The 12,225-nt window shown below is 46.7% G+C and overlaps 1 protein-coding gene across 3 annotated transcripts in view; it reads left to right on the forward strand.

The window, feature by feature from the left end:
• Positions 1-12,225, forward strand: part of TNFRSF11A (TNF receptor superfamily member 11a) — a 48,901-nt gene that overhangs the window by 24,098 nt on the left and 12,578 nt on the right. For all 3 annotated transcript variants that reach the window (XM_037156422.2, XM_037156423.2, XM_037156424.2), the window contains exons 4-8: positions 3,288-3,431; positions 7,102-7,195; positions 8,535-8,629; positions 8,924-9,037; positions 11,345-11,397. In XM_037156422.2, coding sequence (XP_037012317.2) covers positions 3,288-3,431; positions 7,102-7,195; positions 8,535-8,629; positions 8,924-9,037; positions 11,345-11,397 — 500 coding nt within the window. The remainder of the gene's footprint in view (positions 1-3,287; positions 3,432-7,101; positions 7,196-8,534; positions 8,630-8,923; positions 9,038-11,344; positions 11,398-12,225) is intronic.

The following is a 12,225-nucleotide window of genomic DNA, read 5'->3' on the forward strand; positions in this document are numbered from 1 at the left end:
TTCCTCCCCCTGCCCCTTTCCATTCGGTTTATCTGGGGAGAGCCCTCGCTGCTGGTCCCGTGGAGTTTCCAGGGTCTGATTTTTGTTGGTTGCATTCCTTGGTGTCATTTAACGGATTCTTCCATCGCCTACCTTTCTTTCTCTTTTTTCATCTCCTACCTTTCTTGTAAAGTCGTTGTTAGATCCAGAAGGCTGCTCAGATTCTGGTTTGTTCTTTCATTTTGTTTTTTGGCAAAACTCCCTGGTTGCTGATACAATGCAGTTACTCCGGGGACCCCGACATAGCTGCATTTCTAGCGTTCTGGGACACTAGCAGCTGTTGACAGTCAAGGCCCAGCTTCATTTCCATCAGGTGGCGGTCCAGTTCTGCCATTCCTTCTTCATTCTCTGCGGGGAATGCCTTATAAAGAGACACTTCCCTCATCAACTCTGTTACCCCCAAGTACACCACACACAGGAGAGGCAGAGTGCATGCCTGTAACTTTGTTACCACTTTTTAAAATAACTACTTGATCACCAAGCTTTCTCCAAAGGATTCGTATAAATATTGTGGGCTCCTGGATATAGACATATTGGAGGGTTGCAACCTATTTCAGGGACTAGTTTTACTGATGCTTAGCTCCGCCCCCCTCCTCCAGGTGGCCCCCAGCCCACACAACTCCCCGTGTCTCTGAGAGCTCCCTCGCTTCCCGGCTCCTCTTGGACATTGCCTGCCCTGCACCCAGAACCAGCCATTTCTCCAAGGATTCCTGACCACTTTCAGCAAAACATCTTATTTAGCAACCTCACTCTGAGTGCTAGGGAGGCCCATTGCTTCTGGATTGATTTTTACTTATAGGTCCCTTCCCCTGCCACCCCCGTGTGGGGAAAACTAGGAAGTAAGTTTTTTTTTTAACCATCATTTTCTAACATGTTAGAGACAGCTGGCAGATTTTGGTTGGAGACAATAACACGGAAACTCCACTGAGCAGAGGCATCTGATCAAGTCTTCTTTCCCACTGCTTAGTAATGACCTTGACTCACTGCTGTCTCTCGGAAATGAAGACTCACTCTGTCTGCTGCCACTGCCACCGCTGACTGAAGCACAAAGCCTGGCTCCCTCAGATACTTAAGAGATGTCAGGCTTACCTTCACCGGCCTTTATGTGGGATGCTGGAGTCAGACTCTTTCAAGGAAGCGACAGTGACCCAGGGCTGCCTGGCTGACCTTGGCCTCAGAGAGTGGACACAGAAGAAAACAGAGGTTTCCCCAGGTTCACCATGCTTGGGCTTCAAAGGAATGAGGATAAGGAATGCTGAAACTTGGGCTGAAACCTGACACAGGGAAGGAGGGAACAGGGTTCCGGTTTGTTGGTTTTTCCCTTGGAACGGCGTTCTAGTCGGTTCAGGCTGCTATAGCAGAAACAGACTGAGGGCCTTGAACAACAAGAATGTACGTCTCACGGGTCTGGAGGCTGGACGTCTGAGACCAGGTGCCGGCACCGCCCGGTACTCAGTGGGGGCCTCTCCCGGGCTTCAAGACGGCTGCTTTCTTGATGTGTCTTCCCATGGCAGGAGCAGAGAGAGGAAGCAAGCTTTCTGTTGTTTTTCTCCATGTGTTTTTACTCTTTAATTTATTGTTTAGAGAGAGGGAAAGAAAGGGAGAGAAACATGGATTGATTCCCTCTTGCACATGCCTTGACCCAGGCAGGTGCCCTGCTCTGCGACCTTTTGCTTAGCAGGACAATGCCCAACCAACTGAGCCACCTGGTCAGAGTTCTCTGATGTCTTTCTCACAAGCACATTCACGCCATTCCTGAGGGCTCCACCCTCATGACCTAATCACCTCCCACAGGCCCCACCTCCTAACACCTCCACATGCAGGGTGAGGAGCCCAGTGTAGAATTTTGAGGGACACCAGCGTCAGCCCATAATGAACTCCATCATGTATTCAGGAACATAAAGTCCAGGGCCGTTTGGACAGCCCAGGTGAGGCGGGTCTCACAGGGGAAGAAGATCTGTTTCAATAATGTTGCTGCGCTGTATCGTGTGTGTGCGGTTGACTCTCGTTATTCCACGTGGTGATGCACCATCGCCACCAACACTGAACTAGCAAACACTGAGGCAGCGAACCGCTGCGTCCGGGGGGAGAGGCAGGTCCCTGTGGGCCTCGGGCCCCAGTCCTTTTGTCAGCCTGTCAGCACAGAACCCTGTGTTGTGCGTGTTCCTTATTTAGTACATATTTTTTATTCGTTAACATGCGATTCGTGCACAACCATCAGCGCTGTGATTCATGACCAAACCAGGTTTATCTAGCACACACATTCTCTCCCTGGGACACACTGCAGCCGCCTGGGGCTTAGGGAGTGATGGACAGACAGCACCTCAGCGTTGCGTGTGGAGGCCGTTTTCAGCAGTGATATCACCAAATGCCAAGAGCAGGGCTGTAACGCGGACCACAGAAAAGACGCCTGTTTCCAGTATGAGAGCTGCCGCAATAAGGCAGAACGCGTCGCCTTGTTCACCCTCACCTGGCAACACGCATGTCCGTGGAGTGGCTGAGAATTTTCCTGATTCCACCACAGGGCCAGCAGTGTTGATTTGGGGGCAACGAGGACATTTCTGTGGGCGGGTGAAACTGCAAATAGGAATCAGTGGATAACAGCATCACCTGCGTGGGGCATTCACCTCTCCTCCACAAGACTCGGGCGGTTTGCTGTGCCCTATGAGAAAAGACAAACTTGTTATTATCCTGCGTGGGGAGAGACGAATTTCTGAGTATGCCTTCAGGCCCGTGCTCAGACTGGGCCACTTCCTAGTTACACGGGGACCCCAGTTTTCTGACCCTGAATAGTAATGGCCCTGCAGTCTGTCCGGAGGAATCCCCAGCCCCCGGAAACTCCATTCTCTTAGGTCCTGTCTAGCTTTCGTGTTAAGACTGTTTTATCACTTTTGCATTTACTAGAAATCAGGAAACGGTGAAGTCTATTTTGCATTAGCTAGAGTAATCAGTACTCATCAGCACCCTAGTCCTTAATCTCCCTGCTAACACGAAAACTGGCTTTTTAAAAAGCCACATGCCTCTTCATTATTGAGAGAGAAAACCCCTACTGGGATGTTTTAGAGCCAGCACAGGAAGCCCACAGGGGACTCAGTGTCCTGAATGAGTCAGTGTCCGGGAGGCGGCGGGCGCTGTGTGGGGGCGGGGGGCGGGGGGCCGGCCTCGGGAAGCTGCGCTAGGTGGACGGTGTGCGCCCCGCCGTGCCCTGCGTCCTCGCTGCCTCTCCGCCCTGTCCCTGTCGCCCGCAGGCAAGGCCCTGGTGGCGCTGGTGCCCGGCAACCGGACGGCCCCGCGGCGCTGTGCCTGCACAGCCGGCTACCACTGGAGCGAGGACTGCGACTGCTGCCGCCGCAACGCCGAGTGCGCGCCTGGCTTTGGCGCCCGGCACCCGGGTACGGGGCTGCTTCCCGCGTCGTCTGCTCGCACCAAGGCCGGCAGCCCATCCCACCGAGGCCAAAGCCGGCTCTGCAACGCCTTCCCTGTGTCGGGCAGCTCCCCGGGCCGGGAGGCGCTGGAGAAGCTTGAGGGCCCCCTGGGAACGGAGCCCAGGTTCGGTTCCAAGGGGGCATGTGAGCGCTTGGCCCACGTGTTGTCTCTGGGCTCCTCAGTCTGTGAAGCCTTAGGCTTCCCCCTTAGGAGGGAACCCCACGGTGCAGGGTCGACCAATTTAAAAAACAAACAAACAAACAAACAAACTTGTGAAACCCCCTTAGCAGAATTTTGAAAAATATCGTGCACCCCCCCAGCATAGTTTTAAGTTGACAGCTCATTTTTTCTATTACGATCTAAAGAGTTGCTGAGGACTTCATTTCCAAGAAAGACAGCAACAGTAACCCTTTCTAGGATATGCAATGGATGCTACACCACGGCAGTTGGCCAGCGCGTCTACTTAAAAAGGCGCTCCTCGCCCAGACGGTGGGACATGTTTCATAGTTCTTTTCCCTCCTTTGGTTTGTACTCATTTCACCTTCACAACAGAATTTTATCCTAATGTATTTTTGTGCTTGGAGGGTTTTGACTAATGACCTGTCATGCTCTTTCGTATTTAAAAATAGGTACCTGTTTGAAATCTTACTTTAAAAAAATTTCCTGTGACTCAAGTTTCTAAGGGTTAAAAACACTCCTTCTAGGCTAAGTTCTTACTACAGTTATTACACAATGGGTCAAAAATGAATCTATTTTGCTTTATGAACTTCTTACCAAATGGAGTTTTTTTTTTCAATTAGCTCATGTCTTCATGGTTAAGTACAACTTATTGCAAAAATGCAACAGAATTCCACATTAATTCTGTCTCCACCAAGTGCTGAGAAACCTGTTCATACAAATAGCTAAATAGCTAAGGACGGAATTCTGTGACTGGAGTGTCACTCAGTTCTGCCAGCCCCTCCTGAGTTTCACGTTTAGGGTCACACAGTAGTATGACATCAAAGTGGTGTCTAATGATTGCTCACTTCAGAGCGTGTCCTTCAACTCTCTCGAAAGTTAAGAAAAGGAAATGTTTTTGACTCGGGAAAGTATTCACTTACTTCCTGACTTCTAGGAAATATAGCAAAGCAGTGTCTTCAAGACTCGACAAATTATTTATAACTGTGAGTCTTTCCCTTTTAGAGGCCCGTTGTTTTAACCCAGAACACTTGGACAAGGGTTAGCAGAATTAAAATATTATTGCTTCCAGTTCATATGGAGGAAAATGTCCATCACAGAATCTAACTTGGACAGTTGATCTTGGTTATCAAATGTTTCAACTAAACCAGACAAGCTTCCTCTGTGAAAAAGCCTGACTTGACTTTTTAAAAATAATTTTTTCAAGTTTTTAGTTACAGTTGACATATAGTATTACAGTCATTTCAGGCGTACCACTGGTTCGACCTTTATGTAACTTAGAGAGTGGTTGTCGAGATATTGACTCGATTTTTCCCTTTTAAAATAAATCTCCTGGTGACAGCCAGTTCCCTTCTGAAATCTGATTCTCAAACAAGGCCCAGGACCCTTTCCCAAGTTCATCACCTGCGTGAAAAAAGGTGCTGTCTCCTTTCTTTTCTGCATTTTTCTAATCGATGTTCTCTCTGCCTTGCTCCTTGGGGGATGGTTTGTTTTTCTGGCAACAGGTGGAGGATAGAGGGGTGACACAGGGGGATGAAAATGTTACTCCTGCCCTACCTTGCACTACACCGTTGACCTTGACCAACATGGTTTTGAACTGCGCAGGTCCACTTACATGCAGATGTTTTAAAACTTGCTGTATTGATAAATATCATACAGTATTTTCTTTTATTTTCTTCGGAGCACTTTATTCTCTCTAGCTTTATTGTAAGAATACAGCGTGGAACCCAGGAAAGAAATGTGTTCACTGTTTGGTATCAGTAAGGCTTCCGGTCCACAGGCTGTTGGTAGCTCAGTTTTGGGTGAGTCAAAAGTTCTATGTGGGTATTTGACCGCATGCAGTAGGGGGCAGTCAAAACCCCTCAACTCCCCTTCGTTCAGGTGGTAACTGTATTTGAACCAGAACAACGTAGCCTGGTCCCAGTTCCCTTGCTTCTGTTGTCACAGTTCTGCTACGGAGGGACAGACACTGTGCCCAGGTGCTCTGAACACAGGAGCTTGGGCGTCACCAGCATTTTGATGTGTGGCTTTGTTTGGCCCCTCAGAGGTCTGGCACCGTAGCAGGGTTTGCAGTGGGTCAGAAGCATGCCTTCTTCTGTGAAGAGGGAGGGAGCAGTGTGACTACGAAAGGGAACAGGGACAGGCCACCTGCAGCAGGGCACGCCTGGGAAGTCAGTTACAGAGAGTGGCCGTGGAAGCCCAGTGCGGGGAGACCAGTGCGCTTTAAGCCCCGCTGCCTTGCCTGCCTTGTGGCTTTTTAAGAAGTCTCTTTGTCGTTAAGGGTTACTCTCCTAGAGTGTGTTTATCTTTTTAAAAGCTGCCCAAATTTATGTGAGTGACTAAATGTTTACTGGGCTTTTGTTAATATCATTTCTAAGGCTAACCAAATAGATTAGAGGGGCAGGCACCCTACCTACTGAGGCCATTGCAGAAATCAAGAATATACGTACTTTGACTCTGGACAAAGAGCGTGCAATTCCTTATTTTAGTGTTTTATTCACAGCAATAAATCAAAGAAGTGCTACTCATTTCAAGAGTGATTTGTGGTTTTGGTGTCAGTAGCAGTAAAGGTAATAGACATAGAAAATCTGAGACATTTCCTATTTCAATAACACAGATTGCGAGGAATATGAGCGAGTCGAAGAAAGCTTGCTAAGCAGGATCGATTCCTGCTTTCAGGGCTGTGGCTCCCGGCAGGGGTCCAGAAGCTCTCCCGCCACTTGTGTTTGTGTCAATAGTTTTATTGGAACATGGCCACATCCATTTTTTAAAAAACATATTGTCTATGGCTGCTTTTACGCCACAAGTGTCTGTGGCAGAGGCCAGAAGTCCTGCGAAGGATCCTTACTATGTGGTCCTTTATAGAAAAAGTTTGCTACCAACCCTTGGTTACAGAGAAAGAAAGAGACCTGTAGGAGTTTGTTTGTTTGTTTGTTTGTTTGTTTGTTTAGAAAGCCATTGTCATTCCCATACTTGGACTGGAGAGATTAAGCTGGTCAGCAGAGGGCAGGTAAAGAAGTTGTCCTCACAAGCAATAAAGGACTGTCCCTCTCTGCAGAGGGAGGTTGATGAAAGCCCAAAAGCCCAAGAGGGGAGGTCTCACAGCAGGGGAGCTGTCCCGGTGGCCAGGACAGTGCCTCCGAACAGCAGAGGGTCGGGACCTAACCGGGACACTGGCACTAGTGTGACAGTCAGGGGAAGGCCATTCGAAGGCATTTTTACCAGGCCTGACACTGAGCCAGTTACCCACCGGAGCTTAATGACTGTACCTCCTGCTGGATGGGGGTGGACGCCTGTGGAGGTGGAAGCAATGAACCCCAGCTGCTGGCGAGGGCAGGGACGGATGGGAGAGGCAGGGGGCAAGCTCCCGAGAGCTGTCCTCTGGACCACGGTCCTGGCTGATCTCTAAGTGTCCTTGTTTGGTTTCTCTTTGTTTTGTCCATTTGGTTTTTTTGACAGTGCGGCTCAACAGAGACACGGTGTGTGAGCCCTGCCTCATGGGCTATTTCTCCGACACCCTTTCTTCCACAGAAAAATGCAAACCCTGGACCAAGTAAGTGACAGCGAAGGGGCCCAGAGAGTTTGTCGGTGTCAAAAAACTCAGCCTGTGCAGCCTCATCTGTGGGACACTCACGGATTGAGTTTGATGAGGCTTCCTCTCGACGCTGTCTTCAAAACGGAAAAAGCCTGTCAATTCAATGTCGGCAAAATAACACCCGTCCAACCAGCTCTTCAGTCTGACGTGACAGGCACTGCGTGCAACTTTTTAAAGTCATTTTCGATCAGTCTTTGGCCTAGACTTGCAGCTTCTTGTTTTTTGTTTCTAACCTTATTTAGTTGAAAATAATCGATGATGCTTATTAGCATTTACTCATTGTCCCCACTTCTCCCAGAGATTTGTGTATGTGAATAAGAAGCCTCGTGTTTACATAAGTGGGTTTTTTTTAATGTTTTTCCCTTTATCCTCACCTGAGGACATCGTTTCATTGCTTTTAGAGAGGGAGGAAGGGAGAGAAAGAGAAACACTCACTCGAGAGAGAAGCATCGATTGCTTGCATCTCGTATACATCCAGACCTGCGCTGTACCCGCAGCCGAGGCCTGTGCCCTGGCTGGGAATCCAACCACAGCCTTTGGGTTACAGAACGATGTTCCAACCAACAGAGTCACACCAGCTACACAAATGTTTGCATACTCTAAACACTGTGGGTTTTTTCACATAATGTATCTTGAAGGAAGCTCATTCCATATTAGTTCCTTAGAGCTCCGTGGTGTTTTATAGGTATGTAATATTTCATTGTAGAGTTGTGCCGTAATTGAGTTAGTAAGTTTCCCATTGAGAGTCATGGAGGTTGTTTCCAGTCTTGTGCAATAAATAATCGTTTCGAATGAATCATCCCATGCATATACCATTTCACATTTACGTCAGTGGCTCTGTAGTGGAGCCTGGATCCTTTTATTGTTTGCTCGTTGAAGATTAATAATCAGTATAATGATTCTTTCAGTTCCCAATATATTAATTTCCATTAAATGTTTATTTTCTGATCCACTTATTCAAATATTATGTTGAAAAGATTTTCTGCATTTTCAACTTCAAAAGAGCATTCACCAAAAGTTTATCACTTAGCAACTGAAGCATTTGGCATCTTCTTTGCAGAAGACACCAATCTAATGCTGTCTCAGAGTTGCTCTTGGAAAACAGGGGCAGCATTCACTGCTGTTCATTCATTTGTCCCGCGTGATGTGTTGATAGGCACTGAGGGTCCTGGCGTCCAGGAAGACCTGGGCTCCTCTCCTGAAGGAGCTAGCAGTCTAGCGGAGAAGAGCTTTTTGTAGCTGTTCTTAAAAAGCAAGAATATAAAACCAAAGCACTTAACTCCCTTTCCCCCCACAGCTGTACCAGTCTCGGAGCGACAGAAGCTCGTCATGGAACCAATAAATCGGATGTGGTTTGTAGTTCTTCTCTGCAGTCTCCGAAACTTTCAGACGGTATGTCTCCGGAGAGCAGATGGGTTGGTGATGTGCCCAGAGTAGTCAGCCCCTCTAGGTCCCGTCCCCAAATTACATGCCCTGGCTGGAGGGTCATCTCTCCCCTCATTTTAGTGACTTGCTCTTGTCAGTATTTTTAATACCAGATACAGTATTTACTCCTTGATTATTTTCTACTCTGGAATGGATAACTAACACTGTGTGTGTATATGGATTGATGGGCAGCATATGTTGCTTTTCAGCTTAGAGAATAAAACAAAATCGACACTGTTTTCTCGCCTGCCTCCACCACAGAGTCCCAGGTTTTCCTGCCCAGTTTGGTCATCCTGCTTCTCTTCATTTCCGTGGTGCTAGTTGCTGCTGTCATCTCTGGCGTTTACTACAGGAAAAAGGGGAAAGCGCTAACAGGTATCGTGGGACTGGGAAGTGAATCTTAAAGAAAGAAATAGACACCTTTCTAGGTCTGTGCTTCGGAAGATGCATATGGCACCCACTGACCGCCTGTGGCAACCCACTTAGAATAAGTGCCTCGCGGTGGCTGTGTTTAAACTAAGGCGAAATGCCCTCTGTTCCTAATTGGTCGTTCTCTGGCAGAACAAACAAAGTCTGCTGTGCCCATTTATGTAGCAAACAAAGGAGATCGCAGGGTCAGGACACCGCTGTCTCCTAAACCATTTGTTTCGTTGTGCAGGTGATGTGGTGTCGGGTAGGTGGGGTTTGTTGCATGTATCCTAAAATGCAGCATTTTTAATGTACCCAGTTAAAACAGAGACAAAATGTTCAGGTCAGTGGGGGGAGGGAAGGTTTTGGTTGGGTTGTTACCTGGAAATATGAATCTAAAATTATGAAAACAAGTTCTCTTACGTTCAGTAAAATGTAAGTGCTTGTTTTGAGAATGAATAACCAAGTGTCATCTTGTTTATTGAGAGTAACTTTTGTACCAAAGAATTATTTAATAGTGTCTTTTTGTATCACATCACATTTGCCCTTTATACACTAAAGCTAAACAGTGTAATTTTTAAAAAAGACTTTATTTATAGACATTTTTAGAGACTGGTAGGGAGGGAGAAAGAGAGGGAGCAAAAGGTCAATGTGTGCTTGCCTCTCAAGCTCCCCCTACTGGGGACCTGGCCTGCAACCCAGGCATGTGCCCTGACTGGGAATTGAACCAGACACCCTTTGGTTCACAGGCCAGTGCTGAATCCACTGAGCCACACCAGCCATGGCAAAAAAAAAAAAAGTGTAATTTTTAAGGCTTCAAAGCTTCAGTAAGTCACTTTCATAGTCACTTATGCTTTGATAAGTCACTTCATTCTCCTTTGAAGCTCTGCTGTCTCACCATCCTTTTCCATTTTCAGCTGCTCACTTGCTTACCTTGCCCGCCTCTGCTTTGCTGCAATTTGCTCAGTTCTCTCCCATTACATCCACGCACTGCACGAAACTCTGCTTATCTTGCTATTCCCATTAACATTACATTACCTACTCGCACACTGGGGCAATCCAAAGATTAATTAAAGAGGGAAGATGATGATTGAAGATACCAGTGTTAAGCAGAGAGCAATGTTAATCCAATTTTTAAAAGCCTGATTATTAATGAATATTTTTTATTGATTGATTTGAGAAAGAGACAGGGAGGGCACAGGTGAGGAGAGAGAGACAGACAGACAGACGGACGGACATCAATTTGTTGTTCCACTTATTTATACATTCATTGGTTGATTCTCGTATGTGCCCTGCTCGGGCTCTAACCCGCATCCTCAGCATCGCCAGGTGATGCTCTCACCCAGAGCTACCGGCCAGGGCCTTGAGTATTTATTTAATGAAGCTTCACTTCCCTCACAGCCTCGTAACTAGGGACTTGAATACTGCATTGCTGTGTGCATTTTAACATACTAACTAAATCTCTACAACAGCACCAGGAGGTAGGCACTGTTATTGATGGGAGAACTGAGGTTCAGAGAATTTAAATAAACTGGACCAGATCACATAATAGGTGTATTAGCAGCTATTATTATGACATGGTTATCTTCCCATGGATTGACAACCATGAATTCAACAGTAAAATTCACTGGTGGTGGGATAAAATTTTATCTTTGTATGATATAATTTTATAGATTTTTTAAAAATTCAGATTCAGTTTTTTAAGTTTTACCACTTTCCTTTTAAAAAGATATAACATGTATATGCCACAGAATAGTCTTCTTTTTTCTGAGCAGCAACAGGGGATAGCTGAAAAGGATTTGGGGCCTCTGGGAACTCATCAAGGTCTGCCGCAGCCTTCCGGTATGCCCTTGACCTTTCTTGTACATATATTTGAGCTTGTTCACTGGAGAGCCAGTCTCCTAGACCCATGCTGTTTCCATTTGCCTACGATGCCCAGCCTAGTCCCTTGTAGTCAAGGGAAAATTGCTAAGGAACTGAGAACAGCAGCTGGGACACCCTCAGATGTTGCCTGTATTCAGTGGGACACTAGTGGATCATGATTTGTATCACATGGGTCGGGAAGTTCTGTTTTTGCTGGGAGGAGCAGGAGTGAGACGTCTTTATAGCCTTTAGATTGGCTGATTTTCTTTTGAATGTGTTTACTCTTAGGAACGTTTTCTGAAAGACATGCAGAAGGTTATGTTTAATGATAATGATGAACTGACGTAGTGGTCAGTGACTTAGAAACAGGAAATAATAATGCAAAGACCTGACCTTGCTTTGTTTTTCTAGCTAATTTGTGGCGCTGGGTCAATGAGGCATGCCACCGCGTAAGTGGAAATAAGGTAAATTTAAAGTCCTTTTCACAATTGGGCTGGGTGGGGTTGGACTAACGAGTCAAATGCTGAGTCCCTTGTGTAAGTGGTATTTCCTTGAAGGGATGAGACCCCAGGTCCCAGAGCTGACCCCCTCAGAATGACCCAAAGCCCTGACCGGTGTCCATCCTTCTTGTACTGCATTTCATTTCTGATTCCTGACACCTCTCTGCACAAATATTATAGAATTTTTTAGTGCCAGTCTTGATCTCTGAGTACAGATTTCTAGAAGGAAAGAGCTTCCACTGTCCTTGTTTCGGTAACTACTAATTTTGATACCTGCTTTGATCATCATTTTGGTGGCCACTAATTTCAAGATGCTGTCACACTACAGAAGAGCAGTGAGGATGGCCCAGGGAACTCCCACAAGCCCTGTTCTCAGGGCTGCCCACTGCTCGCCCTTCCTCATGTTGCATTACTATTTGCTCTCTCTCTCTCTCTCTCTCTCTCTCTCTGTATGGTTGTGGATGTACGTATTTTTCTTCTCGAACCATTTCAGGGTGAAGGGCAGACATTGTGCTTCACTACCCTTACATACGTTGTTGCGAATTTCTTAAGAGCCAGGACATTCACTTTTCTAACCGCAGTTCATTTATCAAAATCAAGAAGTTTCGTAGTGGCGTCCTACCATTATCCAATCCACATTTGATACGAAAATTTCCCTAGTTATCCCATGGTGCCCTTTAGACCAGTTTTCTCAGGGGTAAGAATATGTACATTTTAAGCCACGCGGTTGCACTGATGTCTCCGGTTCCCACCCCAGCAGCCCATTCTAATCTCCCCTGGTTCCCTGTGGGA

This window comes from Artibeus jamaicensis, unplaced genomic scaffold (genome assembly GCF_021234435.1).
Source record: "Artibeus jamaicensis isolate MK-2021 breed Jamaican fruit bat unplaced genomic scaffold, CSHL_Jam_final contig_354, whole genome shotgun sequence".
Taxonomy (NCBI): domain Eukaryota; kingdom Metazoa; phylum Chordata; class Mammalia; order Chiroptera; family Phyllostomidae; genus Artibeus; species Artibeus jamaicensis.